This window comes from Danio aesculapii, chromosome 21 (genome assembly GCF_903798145.1).
Source record: "Danio aesculapii chromosome 21, fDanAes4.1, whole genome shotgun sequence".
Classification (NCBI taxonomy): domain Eukaryota; kingdom Metazoa; phylum Chordata; class Actinopteri; order Cypriniformes; family Danionidae; genus Danio; species Danio aesculapii.
The window spans coordinates 27553224-27573866 of NC_079455.1; the positions used below are offsets into that span (position 1 = coordinate 27553224).

Below are 20643 nucleotides of genomic sequence, written 5' to 3' on the forward strand. Positions count from 1 at the left end.
CACTGAAAAGTTTAAATATTTTGTTCATTCTTTCTTTCATGACTTTTCAAGGTTTAGACATCTTATTCATGTTCCTTGTTTATAAAGATTTTCAGTTAAATATATCAATAAAACGGTCTTTAAAGGGGGGATTACTGGATTCATTTTTATTGTAAGCTCTTCGTGACTGACTGTATAAAGATTAGAGGTGTGAGCCTACACTGGTCTCATGGTTTGGTTCGGTTACGATTATCAAGCCATTGATTCGGTTCAATTCGATATCTCGGTGCATTGATGATGCTTTCCATACACAGTTTTATATTTTCTTCACAACACAGCAATTCTTGTATTAAAATGTATAAATATTTTGTCCTTTAATACAGTCAGGTATATAAACTGTACCTTTAAAAACTCAAGTACATGCATAGAACAACATGAGCATTTATAGCAAATAAAAAAATATAAATATCCCGCTCGCTTTGAGCCTTGTCTAGCAAGTTCTTTCACCCCTTTGATTGGTCACGCGCTCAACACAAAAGGCTGCGATTGGCTCTAATGCTCTGGCGCTGTTCACCGACTAGTGACACTGATAAACGGCAGCGGCGATCACAGCTGATCCATGATAGATGCAGTGGAGAAAATTCTGTCTGCAGACACGCGCTCATGTCTGTATGCAGAAAAAATGCTGTAACAGCTGAGAGGAGAGGAAAGGTCACGCCAGCAGGTCAAATGAGCCACAGTGAGAGAGAGAAATGGAGTTTACTTTCAGTTTCTCAATCGCAGTGAAATAGGGGCTTCTGCTGTAAGTGTCAGTGAAAGACTGTCCAGCAAACACACACGCAGTGAGTTGTGTAGTTTCTGCATTTTAAGTAGTTGGAGCATTGTAAATACTCACGCTCGCCTCCCTCACCATAGTAAGCTACACCAACATACTGTGGCGCATGAGATGAATGATGTCAGTACGTAATAACCGGTTATGATTATTACTCAACCGATAACGAATTGTCCGCATCACGGTGCACCGAAGAAACAAATAATTGTGACACCCCTAATAAAGATTACCTTTTAAAACATTTCCGTGATCATGATAAAAAATGATATAAAGCAGTTGTGAATAGGGTTAGGTAACCATTATTTAAGAATAATTAATAATTTTTAAACATTCATTCATAATATTCAAGAATTGAGAAGATTTTAGGTCATATACATAAACATTCTGGCAAAACTAGAAATGAACACCAAAATTAACCAATTAATCTCTGAAATTCTTGATTCTGATCAGTCAGTTGCTGCATTCTGAATAATGACCAATATCATTTGTTTGATAATTTGATATACCCTCTCTCTCTATTCACTTTTTGTCTCTTAATAAACTAATTTACCTCAAATTTACAATTTATGCTCATTCATTTATTTGGCAATTAGCCATTTCACTGGCCATTTCACTGACTGTGTTCATTCTTATCAACCATTCAACATGGCAATGAATTAGTCCAATTACTAAAAATCGTTCTTAAACAGCGAACAAATCCTCCGCGATAGCAAAAGCATGTACTATACGAGGGACTGTGATAACATGCGCTGTCGTTCTCGGTCTACAAAGATGAAATAATCTGACGTCTGCCAGTCCGGCACGAGATGTCAATACTAAAGTGAAAACTGCAGCCTCATGCGGATGCGGATGCAAACTCAATCCACTGAAGCCTTTTAAAAGAGAATTTTAATTCCTAACCCAAGAGAGGTTCAGCTCAGGCAAGGTTACCATCATACATCAAAGCTGCTTTCAACATATAAAAAAAGCTGACAATTAAGTCTGGGATTTATGTTTGAGATTTGATTTATAAGCAGGTTTACATTAGGCTTTCAAGAGAAACTCTGCTAATTGCGGTAGTTAAACACAGCGGCACATGGTTCTTTAAGACGGAGATTATGTCATGTCACAAGTACCTCATATATAGGACATGTGTGACTCTGTGAACAAACTTTGTTGTGTGGTTTGTGCATCTGTATGGCACATTGAGTTATACATTTACACATTTATTCAACATGTATTCATCTTCAAATGGTTTAAAGTTGTGTGAGTTTCTATGTTCTGTTTAGGAAAAGAAGATATTTTGAAGAATATGGAAACCAGTAGCCACAGACATAGAAAGCTAATGGGTACAGGTTTCCAACAATCTTTGAACAATCAAACATATAGTTAAATAATAGTAAGCAACAATAGTAGAAATGGCTAAATATGTAGGCTTCATTATGCACAATAATGAAGAATAATATACTATGATAGAAATAATAACAATAATTCTATAAAAATAATAGAATTTGTTTTTGATTTAATTTGAAATTGTGGGCTTAAATGAGTCCCATACAGTTTCATGAGAATCACCCCCAATAAAATGGCACTTTTCCAGCCAGGTTTAGTGGCTGTTGTTGTGGTTGATAGTGTTACGAACGGACGGCCGTCTCGCTGGAGGTTTATGGAGAGTTGAGTTTCACTGGTGCTCGCTCTCCCTCTCTCACCTCAGTGTCACTTAATTAGCCCGCCTGCACAAAGGAAAACCAGGCACAGGAGCCCAATTTAGACCACAATAAAGTCTGGAATGACTCGACCCGCTCTGTAATAGGAGTCCCACCCCCCTTCATTTACGGGCCAGAGACGTTCCTGAAACTTTGAAGACGCCGAAAACTGAGCAGAGGGGGAGAAACTAGCTAAATCAAAGGAGGTCCCCTTAAATTCCATGCGATTCCTCCAGATGTTTCAGAAAATATTTGCCGAAGCATTCCAGATGTGCTACCACTCAGCTCCACTTAACTAGAAAGAAAGTAAAAGGCAAGACAGCAGCAAAGTTGTTTTGATCAGGTTTTTTGAGGCTGATAACTGACTTCTGGAAGCAAATATCAGTTGATTTAAATTTGAAGCCCTCATTTCATATGAAAGCATTATTTATAGGCATGATCCTCCTCTTTCATTATCTTTTTATATTCATTAGAAGCATCAATATAGTCATTTAATTACAAATTAATGTATACACAGTGTCCCATTGATTTTTATAGAGCATCCCATAAATTACATACAGGACCCCTCTAGGGAATGTTGAAAAATTCACATTTGCCATTACTGGAAAAAATTATCTTAAAGGAGTAGTTCACCCAAAACTGAAAATTATTTCATCATTTAATCATCCTATTTGTTCCAAACCTATTTGACTTTTTCTTTAAGAGTGAGTGAGGAAGATATGACAATAAGATATGTTGAAGAAATCTGGAAACCTGTAACATTGGACTTCCACAATATTTGATTTTCCTAAAGTGGAGGTCAATGGTTACAGGTTTTCAGCTTTCTTCAAATTATTTTCTTCCGTGTTTAAAAGAATAAATAAAAAAAATTAAAATGTTTGAAACCACTTGAGTGTGGACAATAGCATCATCTTTCAACCCAACCCTACTTCACAATATAAATTTTAATGCATTTCTGATCAAATAAACACAGCATTGGTGAGTAGAAATGACTTGTTTCGTGAATATACAATGTTTAGGCTAGATTACAAACTTCTAAACAGTAGTATAGTGTTATTAGCAGTGTATGAAATGGTGTGTGTAAAAAGCGGCAATGTCTGCTCAGTTATTTATAGTGTTTTGGGAAAGGAAAACGTTACATTAGTGTGCTTTTCTGGTGAAATCTGGCAACATTACTCCAGAACAATTCAAACAGATAGAAATCAGAAGAGAGGATGATTGTATGTTTGCAGAGTGAAGAACTGCTGCTGTTAACACAGACTGGTCAAGAGTTAGTTAATAAGGATGACTTATACCTCGCTGTGTAATAATGAGCAATATTATTATTTTAAATGCTGCAAGGAGAGTTTGCGACAGCACTGCTGCAAGTATGTCTCATCTGCCATGAGTATTAAGGTGTGATTATCAGCTGAATGTGATTGGTAGCAGATCAACAGCTCAACTTTCTAGGATTTGCCTTTTTGTCAGTGCACAGAAACTCAACTACAACACTGATGCTCCATAATTGATGAGGAAAAAGAAGACTAGGACCAGAAAATATCTTGTTTGAGTCTGAGACCTGTGAGATGAATTTGTTTGAGAAACTGCAGCATGCTACAATGTTGACTTCTGTGCCAGCACTGTGCTCTTCCCACAGGCTGCGACCCAGCCATGACCCCTGACCTCATGTCTTCAGCACACAAGCGCTCTGTGCTTATTGTTTCTGCTTTAATCGCTGCTTTTAAAAGGAGTTATCTCATTCAAACATTGCCAAAGCGTTTCACACACACACACACACACACACACCTGTGCAAAAACCAACCAACCTCCAGCCGCTGATCTGGTTTTCATAATGCGAAACGTTCTCATGTTACGTATTCGAGTTTGAAACAGAAGAAACCATCCTAAATGTGACACTTGAACTTGCCGGGTGCCGTTTCTGCAGGCGTTGGAATGTAAGCCTTCTGGTATGCAACAAATTGACATGACAGAAGCTGCCAGCGCCTGCCCGTCTGCCGATCTGTCCGACTGTCTTCCTGTCTGCAGAAGATTGTGCCACAGGCGCTCACGAACTCCACCGTAAACACGTTTCTCAGCCCAGACCGCTGCCTAACAAATGCTGAGTGGAAGTCGAACTTGCATTTCCAATGCAAACAACTACTCGGGGATGACTGCCAAACCACAATTACCTCCCACAATGCAGTAAGAGCTAAAATACTTTGCCTATCCAGAATGAAAAGAACAGCCTACGTCACACACACACACACACACACACACATATATATACATATACATATATATACATATACATATATATACATATATACATTTACATTTATATACATATACATATACATATACATATATACATATACATATACATATACATATATACATATACATATATATATATATACATATACATATATATATATATATATATATATATATATATATATATATATATATATATTTGGAAAGATAGATTTGTTTTTTATAATGATATTAGAGTATTATAACAATAAAATTATTATTTAATCAGTATTGCATAAATAATAAATGAATCAGATGCTACTGATAATGCTTTACAAAAAAGAAAGTCAATGCCAGTCTGTATGCAAACAGTGATCACACAGACACACACTCTCTCTCTCTCTCTCCCTGGAGTGATAGGAAGTAACTGGCTCGCACACCTCCAAGATTAAAAGGCCTCTCAGCTGGAGTGAGCCGCAGCTCAACAGCCACTTGACAAATAGCAGCGGCGCTTGCAGCAAATGGGTAATAAGAGGCACACTCTTCTGCTGAAGCCAGGGAGAGGAAGGCGGCGGAGGTCAGAAGGCACCCGTTCTCTATGTGAAACTGACACATTCCATGACTTTTGTAAACATCGAGTGCCCTTACATCCACATTCTGAACTCAAATATACTTAATAAGGTGACAATGCACATAATTATGTAAACATATTTACCAATTTTCCTTCATCGGATAAGGCCAGCATAAACCCTTCATCACAGCTATATGTTGTTGCCCCTTATACGGTTTTCGCCAGGCATGTAAACACATTTACAATGTTCACAATGTGTGTGATATGTGACAGGAAGGCATACTTAGTGCGAATTTAAACACATTCAGAGAGAGCAAACGTTTTGCAGTAAGAGAGAAATATAAAAACTCAAGATTCTTTCTTGACCCAAAAAATTGCTGTTTGAGTAGAAGTGGTACAATCAAAATGCTATATTTTAAGAGGATCACGCAGCCGTAAGTATCCCACTGACATGTCGCAATGCTCTTCTCTGCTTTTTAATGATGTATTGAACATGACAACTGACATAACAAATGAAATCCTTGGAGTTAGATCCACAATTTATTAACTTTTGACGTCACTACTGGGAAATAAACTCAATTATTAATAAAGTCTTTGAAAAAAAAAAAAAAGTGACTTACTTACGTTGCTGGGTTATTATTAGCTTGCATGGGAAATGGGATAATACGTAAGCTGATTTTAGCGATTTATCAGTAAATAGGTAAAGTGCTCAGTCAGAAATTAAACCATACTCCCTCCACCATCAGCTTATACCTCACACTGTAAAAAAATTGCTACTTTTTTGTTGCATACTTTCTTTATTTGTACTAACTTTTCCAGTCATCTCAACTTACATCAATCAAACTGTGTAAAAATATTAGGTTAAACTTTGTATAACTTAAAAAATTAAGATGAAACCTGATTAACTTACTAAAATAAGTTTAAGCAACATAAAAATATATGCTGTCTTTACTATTTGTCATTACATTTTTTACAGTCCATGAAGACATACTGAGCTGTGGCAGGCAGATACCAGAATCTTCTACGTGTTTCCAAACACATTTGAAACCTAGGTGAGAGTCTGCGGTTGACGTGAATGAACAGTAAATCACTCCTGAAGCCCATCGGTCAAAAAAGAGGCAAAATGTGGATTGTGAGATCAAAAATCTAGCTTAGCCCATACACTGATGTGGAAAAGAACAGCATTCATGCTGCTGTAGTAGAGCTGCCCTTTACTTCCATGCAAATCCCTTCATCTTATCTTTGTCATCGTATTTTGGTTGGTGTAACAGATATGGATTATCATAATTGCAATCATGGTCCTTAATCTGCTGGGTTGATTTAAGCTCTCCAGTGTAAGCTGTGGCATTAGTGGACAGAGCCCATCGCACACGCTCCAACACACAGACCACAACTCCACAGCTCAGTGATTTCATTTTTGCCTGTCATGATTGATACTTGTCAGATTATGTGACAAGAGCTCAGGAATGTGGAATAAATGCAGCACAATACTCATTTTAGGACTTAAGCATCATTTTGATCTTGTTCTAACATTCAAAACATGATTATTATTGTGCGCTGAAAAACATCAAACTAAACCTTTTTTACTTAAAATGTTTTTTTTTTTTTTTTTGCAATTGGGAGATTTAAATGAGCAATTGTAAGGTATAAACTCACTTTTTAAAGAAAAAAATTCATGAACAGGACCGTGAGCAATAAAGTCAGATTTGTGTGAAAGCCTATTTATTCACAACAGCGAGACACAAAGTTGCAATACTGGAAAAAAATAATAAATCTGAACGTATAAACGTCAAATTCAAAATGATCTTATGAGGCAACACTGACTTTTTCTTAGAATGATGAAAAATGCAAAGTTGTGAGATGAACTCACCCTTCAGAGCTACAGAATAATGTCAGAATTGCGAATGACACTATAAATTAGCAACACAGAAAAACAACGCAGGCTGACAGGAAATATTGCAACACTGAATAAAGAAAAATATGTTGCTTCAGGTACATTTTGTTGCATGTTTCAGATGACAAATCCACTAGAGGGCTCTGTCTACTTTTTGCAAATCTGATATGCACTATTTAGGTTTTTTGTATACTTTTCAGATACACATCCTTCTTGTACACATCCACAAGAAGGCACACTGCGAACCACTGACCTAAACCCAACCAATAGCATTTTTATAAGCAATTTTAAAAGAAAACTGCCTGCAACTAGAGATGTGCGATTTGGGAAAAATATGTAAATTACAATTTTTTTAATTGCGACTGCAATTTGATTTACGATTTTAATTTTGTAGTCAATCTTCAGCTCAATAACCTGTAAGCCATGGCAACAATTCTGCGACAGCGCTTAAAAATGACCAGTTTTTGTTCTGTGTCTGTGACTTTGAAACCAAAATTCCCATATTACAATCGCTGTTTTTCTTTGATATTAATTTGTCTATTAATGCTTCTGAAGTGTCAGACGCCATAATCCCACTTGTCAGCCCTTTCCTATTTGTTTTCTTTAATTGTGGGTGTTGTTCATTTGCACAATTCTGATTGGGCAAGACAAAAGTGTTCTCCCTCAATTGGCTAGTAAGACTGTCACACACAGCCGACAGTCACGCATTTGCTCTGAAATTAAATAATACATATACACTTTCATATTGCAGCCTCATACGATTGACTAATCGCTACATTTAAAATTGCGATTACGATTCCATTTCAATTAATCGGGCAGCCCTACCTGCAGCCATGTTGATTTACCTTGATATTGCATTGTTTTTATCTCTTTCGTGAAACCGAGTTTCCCTGGACTCAAACCTGAGCGATCTGCATAGGAAGTGTTCATATGGAGATGGATAGGTGAGGCAAATTTAGCGGATTAGAAATTACAGACACTCTTAGGTTGTTTTTTGACATTTATTTAGCATTGTAAAAAGAATTGCTCAAGATATATATTTCATTTGTCAATAATATGTCCCTGTAACTGTCAATAATGTGAAAATGAAAAAAAGTTGTGGTCATAACCATTAATTTAATCTAGAATTTGCAGTCAGACATATGTTGAAGTACGTTTTTGCAATTTCAGAAAAATGCATGCATTTCCAATGGGCCTGTGTTGCAGAAAACTTTAAGAAGTAAATTCAGAAGTTTGAGAAAAACGTTTGCTCAATTTTGATTTCATGTGTTGTAATTATAATTTTCTCTCTACAATTCAGAGAAGCTCAATATTGTGAGATCTTTCAGAGAAAAGACTTTCATTTCAATCAGGCTAAAAAATGATAGCGTTTGTAGCTCAGAATGTACAATGGCAATCCATCTCGAAAGCAGAACAGCCACAGACGTCTTCACACAAAGAAACCTATAAAGTCATTAGAGTGATTTAAAACGATCTAAGCCATGTGTCGCTCCGCCTTCAGAGAGATAGAAGCCCCCTTCATATTTCTGTCAGTGCATTTTAATTAACGCCTGTCTGATAAAGGCTAATGTCACTACACTATGATATGAATTCTATGAATATGAATTCTACACATTAGAGCTGCTAATGGTTAATGTCCTGCAGTTCTGACACACAAGGTGCAGGATTAGTCCCAAATAGCTTCGATCTCACTGAACCAAAATCTCATTTTACATTACAGCACATTAAAAGTCACACAGGTTGTGAATGGCCATGTTTGTCTTGTACAGCATTTAGACTATCAATGTGAACAGAGATTTCACTTGAAATTTTTCGATTAAAAAAAAAGCACCTGGTAAATAGCAAAAAAAATGCAACCGAGAGGCACCAGATGCAATTTTAATTCATTTGCTGAAACCTTCCCTAAAGTGTGCATGCAAAACCTCACACAAGTTTGCAGCAAATAAATATATAAAAATGATTTCCTGTGAAGCCACAACATGCATTTTGGCACTGACCATCACTGGCTAGCACATAGCGAGGTGTCAAACAGCACTCCATCTACCCCAGAGCTGTTGTCTCATAAAAAATGTGCAGTTTAGATTAAAATGTCAAGTCAAAAGAAAGACTTTTTATGCTCATGAAGGCTTCATTTATTTAAAGAAAACAGAGTAAAACTATATAAAAAGTAGAAACTATTGTGAAATATTGCAATTTATAGTATTTTAATCTACTTAAATGTCTTCCTGTGATGCAAAGATGATTTTTCAGCCCAATTTTTGCAAACATCACACATTCTTTAAGAAATCATTTTACATTGATTATTTAGTGCTCAACAACTAACAATTCTGATTATCACTGTTGAAAACAGTTGTGGTGTCTAAAATTTTTGTGGAAATTGTGATGTATTTTGTTTGTTTCTTTGATAAATTGAAAATATATACAAAAACTTTTTTTTAAATCTAACAGACTCCAAATTGCATTTAAAAAATAAATAAATTATTTTAGTATACAGCAAATTTACAAATGTACAAAACAGTATGTTGTTCAACAGATTCACAGCGTAAAATAAATAAATAAATATATATTATATATATATATATATATATATATATATATATATATATATATATATATATATATATATATATATATATATATATATATATATATATATATATATATATATATATATATAAAATAATGAATAATAATAATAATAATAATAATAATAAAACAAAATAAAATAAAATAAGTGAAGTTTATTTATAAACTAATTTTGAGAGGATCACATGCTTATAATTGTACACAGCTGGTCCTGCATTAGCCAATCCGATTCACCAATCAAGCGATTTCTAAGTCACCAAAAGTAACCTAAGATCCATATTACAGCCATCTTCGTTTTGAAGAATACCCATTCCACCACTACTCCTCCTTACCTAAATGGGTGGCACGGTGGCCCAGTGGTTAGCACTGTTGCCTCATAGCAGGAACAACGTTTCTGTGCAGAGTTTGCACATGTTCTCCCTGTGCTCGCGTGGGTTTCCCCCGGGTCCCCTAGTTTCCTCCCACAGTCCAAAAACATGCAACTTAAGTTTATTGACTAATCCAAATCGACACCACAGACATGCTCCTATAAGTAGTTATCTCTTCATAGCAATCCCTATTTTTTCAGCAAGGAAGCTTCGAGATCTACCTGAGATCAAACTCCCCTCTCACCCTGCAATGGAAGGGAGCCCCGGGCTCAAGGATCCTATGAGCTCAGGGCTCTCTCTGGTCAGCATGCAAGTGTGAAGTCTTGAAAATAAAATAAAAAATACAATGGATAAATCAAGTAAGTTAAAGTAAGCTTTTTTGGAAAGTCTGAATGAACTTTACTAACTCAGAGCTGATTTGACAAAACAAAATAATGCTTATCCTCTCTCATCAGTTACTTTTACATAATCAGTGGTGCACCACCATTTCAGTCCTATCAGACCACGATAAAAGCATAAGGAAGGGCTGGCAGTATAATGTCCGTATTAGTTTATCATTGGTCGTAACATTGTGAAAACTCAATTCTAGAAGTCCAAAGCAAATCCTTCAGCTGATAAAACATACGCGGAGCACAGGTCAAGGTCTGAGGATCAGAGTCCACAGCTCCCCTTAAAGATAAAACACCAGCAACAGTTGGGGGCTGAAAACTCACAAATTATTAACAAGGGTTTGACGCATGGATACCATAAACAGCTGTTTTAAAGCTGCATTTCTTTACACAGCAATAACACAATTGTCAAACGCTCAATCATGTTTGAATTAAATCTCATCCCTGGACTGATCATCATTGAGCAGCCACTGACATCTTTTTATAGGAGAAAAAAATGAGTAAAAATGTAAAGAAAAAAGTCACAATCCTGAGAACTGAGGTTTGTTTCATGCTATTTCTAATTCACAGAATTTTTACACATTTTTAATAAATTATCTAATCCTTGCGATATTGATGCTCAAATGATATTACTCAGCCCTAATCAGAAGTCGCTCAAATCTTAAGACTTTTATGTCTAGCAGTTAAACCAAGCTTTTGTCAACCAATTCTAATACTGCATTGTTTATATCAGACTATTTTTAAGTTTTCCTCAGAATTGAAAGAAAGAACATGCCAACGTTGTGATATTTAATCTGGAATCTTTAAATCAGATTTTTTATTCAAAAATAAAACCATATTTATGGTTTAATGTCTCAGCAAATGACTTTTTTCTCAGAATTATGAGTTTATATCTAACAATTAGTACATTTTAAAATTCAAAACTGCAAGTAAAAGGTCAGATCTGGCTTTGAGTTTTGGAAAAAGAGTGCAAAAAGCGAAAATATAATGTTCAAACTGAAATTTACAAGGGAAAAAATGTTAAATTGTGAGACAAATTGTATTTTTTTGATAGGACGACTGTGAATCACCACATTTGAACTTCTCTGTAAAGTCAGTGGACGTCAACAAAAGATCCAGTGGTAAATGGCCTTGTGAGCTCTTTCCCTTTAAGCCATTAACATTCTCTATAAAACCTCAACAGTAAAAATGACAGCTGCAGCCCGCTCACAAAAGGGGGCAAAAAGCATCCGGCGAGAAACCTAAAACTGCCCTGCCATAAAAAGAAAAGAAAAAATACAACTTGTATGGTTTTAAGAGGTAAACAGCCCACCCAGCCCCCCAATCAAAGCTCTTAAATCCGTACCCACGCCCAGCACCACCTTTGTTCCTGAATTACGGCCGACACAGGAATGCACCCCCTTCAACTATGAATGTCACTTTCTCATCAAGACCATGAACTTCATGATGGGGGCGGAGAAAAGAAACACACCTCCTGTCACTCAAAGCACCTCCTTCTGACCCTTACAAAAATCAGAACTGAACTGAATGTGGTTTACTCATTTACAGCAAATGGTCCCTAAAAATCGTTCAACACCACACATTACAATCAACAGAGACATTTCAGAATGCTTCCACAACGTCTGCTGTTATGATGTGATACAAGCTTTTAGTCTCTAGTACTTTCCTCTGTGATTTCCATAAAAGGGTTCATTAAATCTGTGTAGGCAAAAATAGACAAATATGAGGTATTTAGCACCTGTGCCTAGGGCTGGATATAAAAAAAAGTAATAAACCCAACCTGTTCAGCATACTGTGGAAAAGAAAAAACAAAACAAAAACATTATGAATATATCTAGAGCTGTTTTCTGAAACCCTGCTTCATTACCTTCACAAAAGTATTCATAAATGCAAATAATCATTCTGGTTTAAATGATTTTGTGTCAGAATTGATCAGGTCAGTGCTGTGCATCTGCTCTACGACACTCAACACATACTGCAGACAGCAGGAAATAGCACTCTGTTTGCAAGCGCACACATGTTTAATGAGTTAGAGATCTCGAGGTAATGATTTTTGGAGCTTTTATGATGAGCTTTGGTATATATTATTAGCAAAACTGAAAATTATATATATAGTAAGCCACACATCATTTAATAAACTTTTGGTGAGTTCAATGTAAATTGTAATGATTAATTATAATGTTATTATGGGAAGGATATATTAGTTGATCTTAGTTAATGTATTAATTAATGCATTCGTATATGAGCAATTACATGCAAATGTCAACCTTGCAATGAAAATAAATTAAGTTTTCTCATATATATATATATATATATATATATATGTGTATGTATATATACACACACTCACACACACACATATATATATATATATATGTGTGTGTGCGTGTGTGTGTGTGTGTGTACATCCATATATATATATATATATATATATATATATATATATATATATATATATATATATATATATATATATATATATATATATATATATATATATATATATATATATATATATACATATATATACATACATACATACATACATACATACATATATATATATATATTAATATATATTATATATTAATATATATTAATCTGGATATTAATTATGACTTTTTTGTAATCTGGATTCTCAGAATAAAAAGCTAGATAAAAATAATTATTAAAATTATTTACTGTACCATTAAGGGCTGTTTGGCCTAAAATAAAATTCTTGATTAAATGAACTTTTAAACTTTATTACAAAGTCTTTTAAAAAACTCTCTTTTAAAAAAGAGACAATATATCAGCGTATATTTCAGAGAGGGTTCAATAAGTTTTGTTCACGAACAGAGGAAATCAGCACGTGAGCAAAGATATTTGCATGCTCATATTACATGAATGCGCTCTTAAATTGTAATAATGGAATTATGACATTTGTCAGTGAAATATTGCCATAGAGATCAGATCTGGCTGCAAAGTGCTGAACATTTTTCAGTTTAGCGGGGTCACGTGACTCGGTAGGGAAAGTGAAAAAAAAAAAATCGACCTGGAAAAATTACAGCTATTATAGGGCCTCAATATGGATTTCGATTACTTTTCGATTAATCACTCAGCCCTAGTGCCATACAAAGCATATTTAAGACAAAATAGCGCTTCCAATATAATTAAAACAGGTCCGAAAAGTAGTTTGAAGTTAAATGTAAAATATATGATGATGAATAATCATAAATTTAATTACAAATTATTAATAAAATGACTTAATTTACTAATAAAAATACTTTTAAATACCTTGAAAGTTTTAGATTTTGATTATTTTTATAAAATGCAAGTCAATCATTGGTTATTAAGTCAATAATCATGGTTATTAAAACTATAATATTTTTACCAAAAGCTGTTCAAAGAGCAACAATGATTAATTAATCCTATAGCGCATATCATATGAACTAAATAGCACACTTCTTTATAACCAAACCCTTGTCTAAAAGTAATAAAACACGTGCCTACAGAAAAGTAAAAATAGAAGTATTTACATCCGGACTTCCCAGCATAAGAAGCTGCATATGCAAAGCCCAAACACACCTTCACAACTAGTCTATAATGCCGCTTAGCTTTGTGGTTTCTCTGGTACAGTGCTGGGAATATTCGGGGGTTTCGGGAAGCCCTGCATTCCTGCTGTCTCTCATCTCAGTGAACCGGTGGGGTGATGATGTATGTCAAGGTGTAACACGACTCCTGCATGAAAGAGCTACAGACACAATAACGCTCCTGCCTATACTGTAGCTCCTCAGTGAGCATGGTGGTTATTCTAGCTCACTTACAATACGCAAAGTAAACCATGTGTGAACTTCTCCATGCATGGCAACTAATCTCCTATGCATAAAAGAGTAATGTGTATCATTTATTAAAGAGCATGTTCGTGTACAAACCACATCCCTGCATGCATATGACATTAAAGACAAATATTTAGACACGAAATTGCTTTGCATTCAGGTTATTAATTATTTTGAGGTGTTATATATTATGTTATCTAAAACTCCTGCCTATTAGTCTATTTTATACATCGCTCGCTGATATCACATTATCTCTACTGCTGCAACATTGCACAATGATTTCATAATCACACACTGACCGTTGGAATTTGAGATGCTCTGATCTTTTCAGAAAACTGAAAAGAACATTTTTCATAAAAATCATATAGATATTGCTTTAAATATATTTTACAAACTAAAATGTTGTGTCATTCTAAACTCACATGATTTTATTTTATTTTTTATATATTTATTTAATATCAAGACATGTTTGAACAAAATTGATTGAGGACGCTTGCTATCCAATTTGAAAATGACAACGAAAGCTCTATAAAAGAGGAGATTTCTGCAGTATTACAAGACTTCTGAAGCTCTTTAATATTAGAGTTAGTGTTAGTTTAGCCATACAGATGGATTTTATGTCATTACTGACATCTTTCCCAGCTGTCTTTGCAACTTTCATGAGTTTTTTTGAGAGAAGTAGCTATCAGGGTGCAAATTACAGGGGTGTTTACATTAATGCTTGATCCCCCCTGATAAACATCATAACAAGATGTTCAGTTGAAGTCAGAATTATTAGCCCCCCTGAATTATTAGCCGCCCCGTTTATTTTTTTTCCCCAGTTTCTGTTTAACAGAGAGAAGATTTTTTCAACACATTTCTAAACATAATAGTTTTAATAACTCATCTCTAATAACTGATTTATTTTATCTTTGTCATGATGACAGTAAATAATATTTTACTAGATATTTTTCAAGACACTTCTATACAGCTTAAAGTGAAATTTAAAGGCTTGACTAGGTTAATTAGGTTAACTAGGCAGGTTAGGGTAATTAGGCAAGTTATTGTATAACGATGGATTGCTCTGTCGACTATCGAAAAAAATGTATAGCGTAAAGGGGTTAATAATTTTGACCTTAAAATGGTTTTTAAAAAATTAAAAACTGCTTTTATTCTAGCCGAAATAAAACAAATAAGACTTTCTCCAGAAGAAAAAAATATTATCAGACATACTATGAAAATTCCCTTTGCTCTGTTAAACATAATTTGGGAAATATTTAAAAAAGAAAAAAAACAAAAACAAAGGGGGTTTAATAATTCTGATTTCAACATATATGGGGGGTCAGCCCTCTAAATAGTGAGAAATACTTTGCTCTGATCTGTATCTTAAATACTAATTTTAATAATTAAACTAATAAAACATATAAATGTACATTTGACCACTCCTATAACGGATTACAGCATTGTGAATTTATAATCAGTCTACATCGATAAACATGGTAAGCATTTACAAGACACTTTTCTTGTAAAAAAAGGTGTTAGTTTCTACATACAGCCTACAAGTAAAGTAAAATTAGATGCATAGTTTGTATAGTTTGACCTACAGGAACCTCTGAAATAGCTAATCAGAATATACTGTAGGTCAGAATACACAAATATATCCCACAAAACACAGACAACATAAACGTTTTATTAATAAAACAGATGTTATTTAAATAAATACATACTTTTCACTAAAGGATGTACTAGCCGAAAAAGTTGACCCCCCTGGTAGCAATGATCCAGTTTGCAAAACTAGACAGCATTTCAGTAATTCGGTCGCAATACATACAACTTCACTCTGTTTACAAGTATTTGAAAACAGCATATGGTTGTTTTTAGGAAATCTCAATGGTGCTTATCTGGATATTGACATCCTTTCATCACATTCATTGTTTTACTGATAAGAACCTGCAGAAGATTCTTTCAAAGATTCATCTTTTGCGTTACACAAACACATGCAGGATTAGTAATTGTAACAAATAATTTCTTTTTGGTGAACTATTCCTTTAATATGATGGGCTAACATCATATGGAAACCACACCTACATTTCGCCTCAGCCATGGATAAAAAAAGATTTTTGAAACAGAAGTTTGTTCCTCAAACACGAAGATATTTTATTATCAAACACATATCAAATACCATTGATGGATTTGAGATGAAGTCGTCTCGCTCTGTAGTGTTGTCACTTCATTCAGTAAACTTCTCCCCTTCTCAAAAAATAAAAACGCCAAAGTTTGTCCAAGTTCACTTCACTCAAGCGAGGCTCTCTCGTACACAAACTGAACTCGCGGCACTATTTAAGACCAAATCGCAAAGAAAGTTGATGAAATGTGTTATTTCCGCGAGTAAAAGTAGTCTGTGTATAAAAAATCGCTCTAAAACAAACATCGCAAGGTTATTTTTCGTTCAGTATCACTGAGAAGAAATCTGAATCATAGTGATTTCTTGCACACGTCCGACGCTTTGAAAGGCAAACAAATGCACATTTCATCCGCTGAATGTTTTACTGACGCGCGATGCAGTTCCTTTGAGATTATATACACGAAAATCCTCCACACACACACTCACTATACATTCTTTTAATTCCAGTCAGAAAAGTGATCTAAATGATGCGCTTGAATCCAACATCAGCGCGCACAACATCGCATAAGCTTACCGCACGACACTACCGATGTGTCAAATGATAGCTCATATCAATAATATAACTAAGAGTAAGCGCAAGACTGAATGAGGTGTCACTGTCCGAGCGCGTGCCAGCGCGGTTGCACGCCCAACTTTTGTGTTTACCTTTAGTTTGATTTTCAAACTAATATCCTGATTCACACCGTGCACTTGACCGCTGTGCATTATCCTTGCATTAATTTCCATTCTCCTCGAATGCACTCGTCTAATACATCAGCCCGAGTCGATATAGTGAGCGAACTAAAGCGATCTTTATTATTAGCGTGCGTGTTTTCTCCCCTCGTGCTAGACTCCAACTCGTTCGCATACCAAACAAACTGTAGAGAAAGAATAAATATCATTCAGTAGTCTGGGGGTAAACTTACCCAATGACAAGAAAGGTTTGGTTTCCATGTCTGGTGGGTTAGCTCATGCCAGCTGAGGCGCGAGCGGGTTACGAGCTGTCGGCGTCTCTCTCTGATGACACTACAAGACGGATCCACGCGGTAAAAGTCAAAAGCTCTGCGATAGTGTCAAATGTTCACTTTATGGCACTACTTCTGTTTGTTCACGCTTCTGCTCGGCTCTGTCTACAACTCTCCAATCCACACTACTGCAAAGGGACCCGGTGAAGGGGACTCCCACTGACGCTCACGCGGGCACATTTAGCATCGACGCGTGAGGGGAGCGTTAACCCCTCCTGCGCCGCTACATATACTGAGGGAGCGCGAAAGTAAAAAAAATGCAATGTTCATTTGAAGAAAGAGCACCGCGTGCACACGTGGTTAAACAAAGAGAGTTCAAAGTGACCATGTTTCCACTAATGAATTACCAATCTGTCATTAATAGCAACTGAGACAAAGAAAAAAAGATGGAATTACCCCAACCCTACACCTAACCCTAACAGGAAACTGTGCTGTTTTACTTTCTGAAAAACACAATCTGTAAGATTAATGAGCCTTTTAAAAAATGGTGACATCAGCAATGTCCTCATAATTCACCTAATCCTTGTAATACCAGTGTCATTCCCATGTCATCATACACATTGTGTCCTGATATGTCATATAAAACATGCAGACACAGAAGTCAATAAAGTGAACAATAAAAAAGTAACATATTTATTATTTGGAAGAAAAGCTATTATTGTTATTGGTATAAACAGTGAAGTGTATATTATAATGCTTTTTAAAAAGATTTTATTATAGTGTACATATTAAAAAGCAAAGTGGTAAAATTGTATCTATTTAATTATGCACACACATATGTGGATATGTATTTACAATTTTTAAAATGTATTTTATGTATTTTATGGGGCATGATATATGTAATATCTATCATTTTATACATGATATATATATATTAATAAAATATATAATAATTAATATTAATAATAATTATTATTATTTAGGCGACACAGTGGTGCAGAGGGTAGCGCTGTCGCCTCACAGCAAGAAGGTCGCTGATTCGAGCCTCGGCTGGGTCAGTTGGCGTTTCTGTGTGGAGTTTGCATGTTCTCCCCGTCTTCACGTGGGTTTCCTCCAGGTGTTCCAGTTTCCCCCACAGTTCAAAGATATTCACTATAGGTAATAAAATTGCCGTAGTATGTAAATGAGTGTGTATGGGTGTTTCCCAGTGATGAGTTGCAGCTGGAAGGGCATCCGCTGCGTAAAACATATGCTGGATAAGTTGGCGATTCATTTAGCTGTGGCGACCCCTGATGAATAAAGGTACTAAACTGAAAAGAAAATGAATGAATGAATGAATTATGGTGACGCGGTGGCGCAGTAGGTCATGTGTCGCCTCACAGCAAGAAGGTCGCTGGTTCCAGCCTCAGCTGGGTCAGTTGGCGTTTCCGTGTGGAGTTTGCATGTTCTCCCCGTCTTCACGTGGGTTTCATCCAGGTGTTCCAGTTTCCCCCACAGTCCAAAGAAATTCACTATAGGTAATAAAATTGCTGTAGTATGTAAATGAGTGTGTATGGGTGTTTCCCAGTGATGAGTTGCAGCTGGAAGGGCATCCGCTGCGTAAAACATATGCTGGATAAGTTGGCGATTCATTTAGCTGTGGCGACCCCTGATGAATAAAGGTACTAAACTGAAAAGAAAATGAATGGATGAATGAATTATGGTGACGCGGTGGCGCAGTAGGTCATGTGTCGCCTCACAGCAAGAAGGTCGCTGGTTCGAGCCTCAGCTGGGTCAGTTGGTGTGTCCGTGTAAAGTTTGCATGTTCTCCCTGCGCCCACGTGGGTTTCCTCCTCGTGCTCCAGTTTCCCCCACAGTCCAAAGACATGCGGTACAGGTAAATTGGGTAGGCTAAATTGTCCGTAGATTATCAGTGTGAATGAGTGTGTATGGATGTTTCCAAGAGATAGGTTGCAGCTGGAAGGGCATCCGCTGCATAAAACATGTGCTGGATAAGTTGGTGGTTCATTCCACTGTGGTGACCCCGGATTATTAAAGGGCTTCAGCCGAAAAGAAAATGAATGAATGAATGAATTAATTATTTACTTTTTCTGTTTCCTTGCAACAACGTGACTATAATTATTAACTATTTACTTACTATATAGTTACGGTTAGGATGAGGGTTAGGATTAAGATCAGTTGCATGTAATTATGCATAATTTATTTTGATAATATTTTATTTTAAGTGTTGTTGTTACATGTACTTACTATAATAATTCCAATTAATTATGCATTCATTACATGCAACTATCCTTAAACATAAGCTGCATTCTATCCCTAACCATATAGTAAGTACATATAATTAATATAACTCATTAATTAAACAAATAGTTACAATAAATAAAAATAAAGTGCCACAATAAAGTGCATTCTCAACTAGCCTCAAAATAAAGTGCATTCCTTATAGTACAGTACACAGAAGATGTATAACAAGGACACCCAAAATAAAGTGCATTCTTTATAGTAAGTACACAGAAGATGTGTAAGAAGGACACCCAGAATTAAGTGTTACCTAAAAATGTATGTATATAATTGTGACATTACTTAAGAATTCAGTGAATGTGACATATCAGTGAGGTTTCTTTTTTGCTGCATCACTTTCATCTACCATATGGTTGTTATTTAAATCTTTGGTCTTTAATCTGTAGCCTGGGATTATATGATTATTCCAGTTGTTCATACTTGGAGATGAATTAAAAGTTGCTGATAATATGCAAACAGGCCATGAATAACATACAATGTTATCTTCATACCTGATCAAAGCTGTGTTGGCCTTGTTTTCTTGAAGAAGAGAGAATTTATAAAGCAACATTGCTGCAACCGCTGCTCTGGATGTACAATACACAGCTCACACAACCTTATAGCGTTCCCTTTTAATCCTGTCATTCAGATCCATACATTTTCTGTGATACCTAAAAAACCAAATGAATGTATCTGTTGCTGGCGAGGAACAGGCCTTGCAGCCAGTTTTCCAACATTGGCACTGCAGGATCCATATTAGCCCAGAGAGAACTAGGTCATTCTCCAATATTACACCCCAGTCAATTGGATGTCGTCGCGCAGCTTTATCGTTGCTTCACATGGCTGTCTCAGCTTGCCGTGGATCTGTCCACCGAGTTGCGAATAGCGCACGCATGGAAGA

General features: G+C 35.7%; 1 protein-coding gene across 4 annotated transcripts in view; it reads right to left on the minus strand.

The window, feature by feature from the left end:
* LOC130215257 (retinoic acid receptor RXR-alpha-A) overlaps positions 1-20643 on the minus strand; it is a 301966-nt gene that overhangs the window by 161547 nt on the left and 119776 nt on the right. Inside the window, exon 1 of one of the 4 annotated variants that reach the window (XM_056447177.1) lies at positions 17424-17692. The exons of the other annotated variants lie outside the window; for them this stretch is intronic. Coding sequence (XP_056303152.1) covers positions 17424-17451 — 28 coding nt within the window. The 5' untranslated portion in view covers positions 17452-17692. Of the gene's footprint in view, positions 1-17423; positions 17693-20643 lie in introns of those variants that run through there. 4 annotated transcript variants of the gene reach the window in all.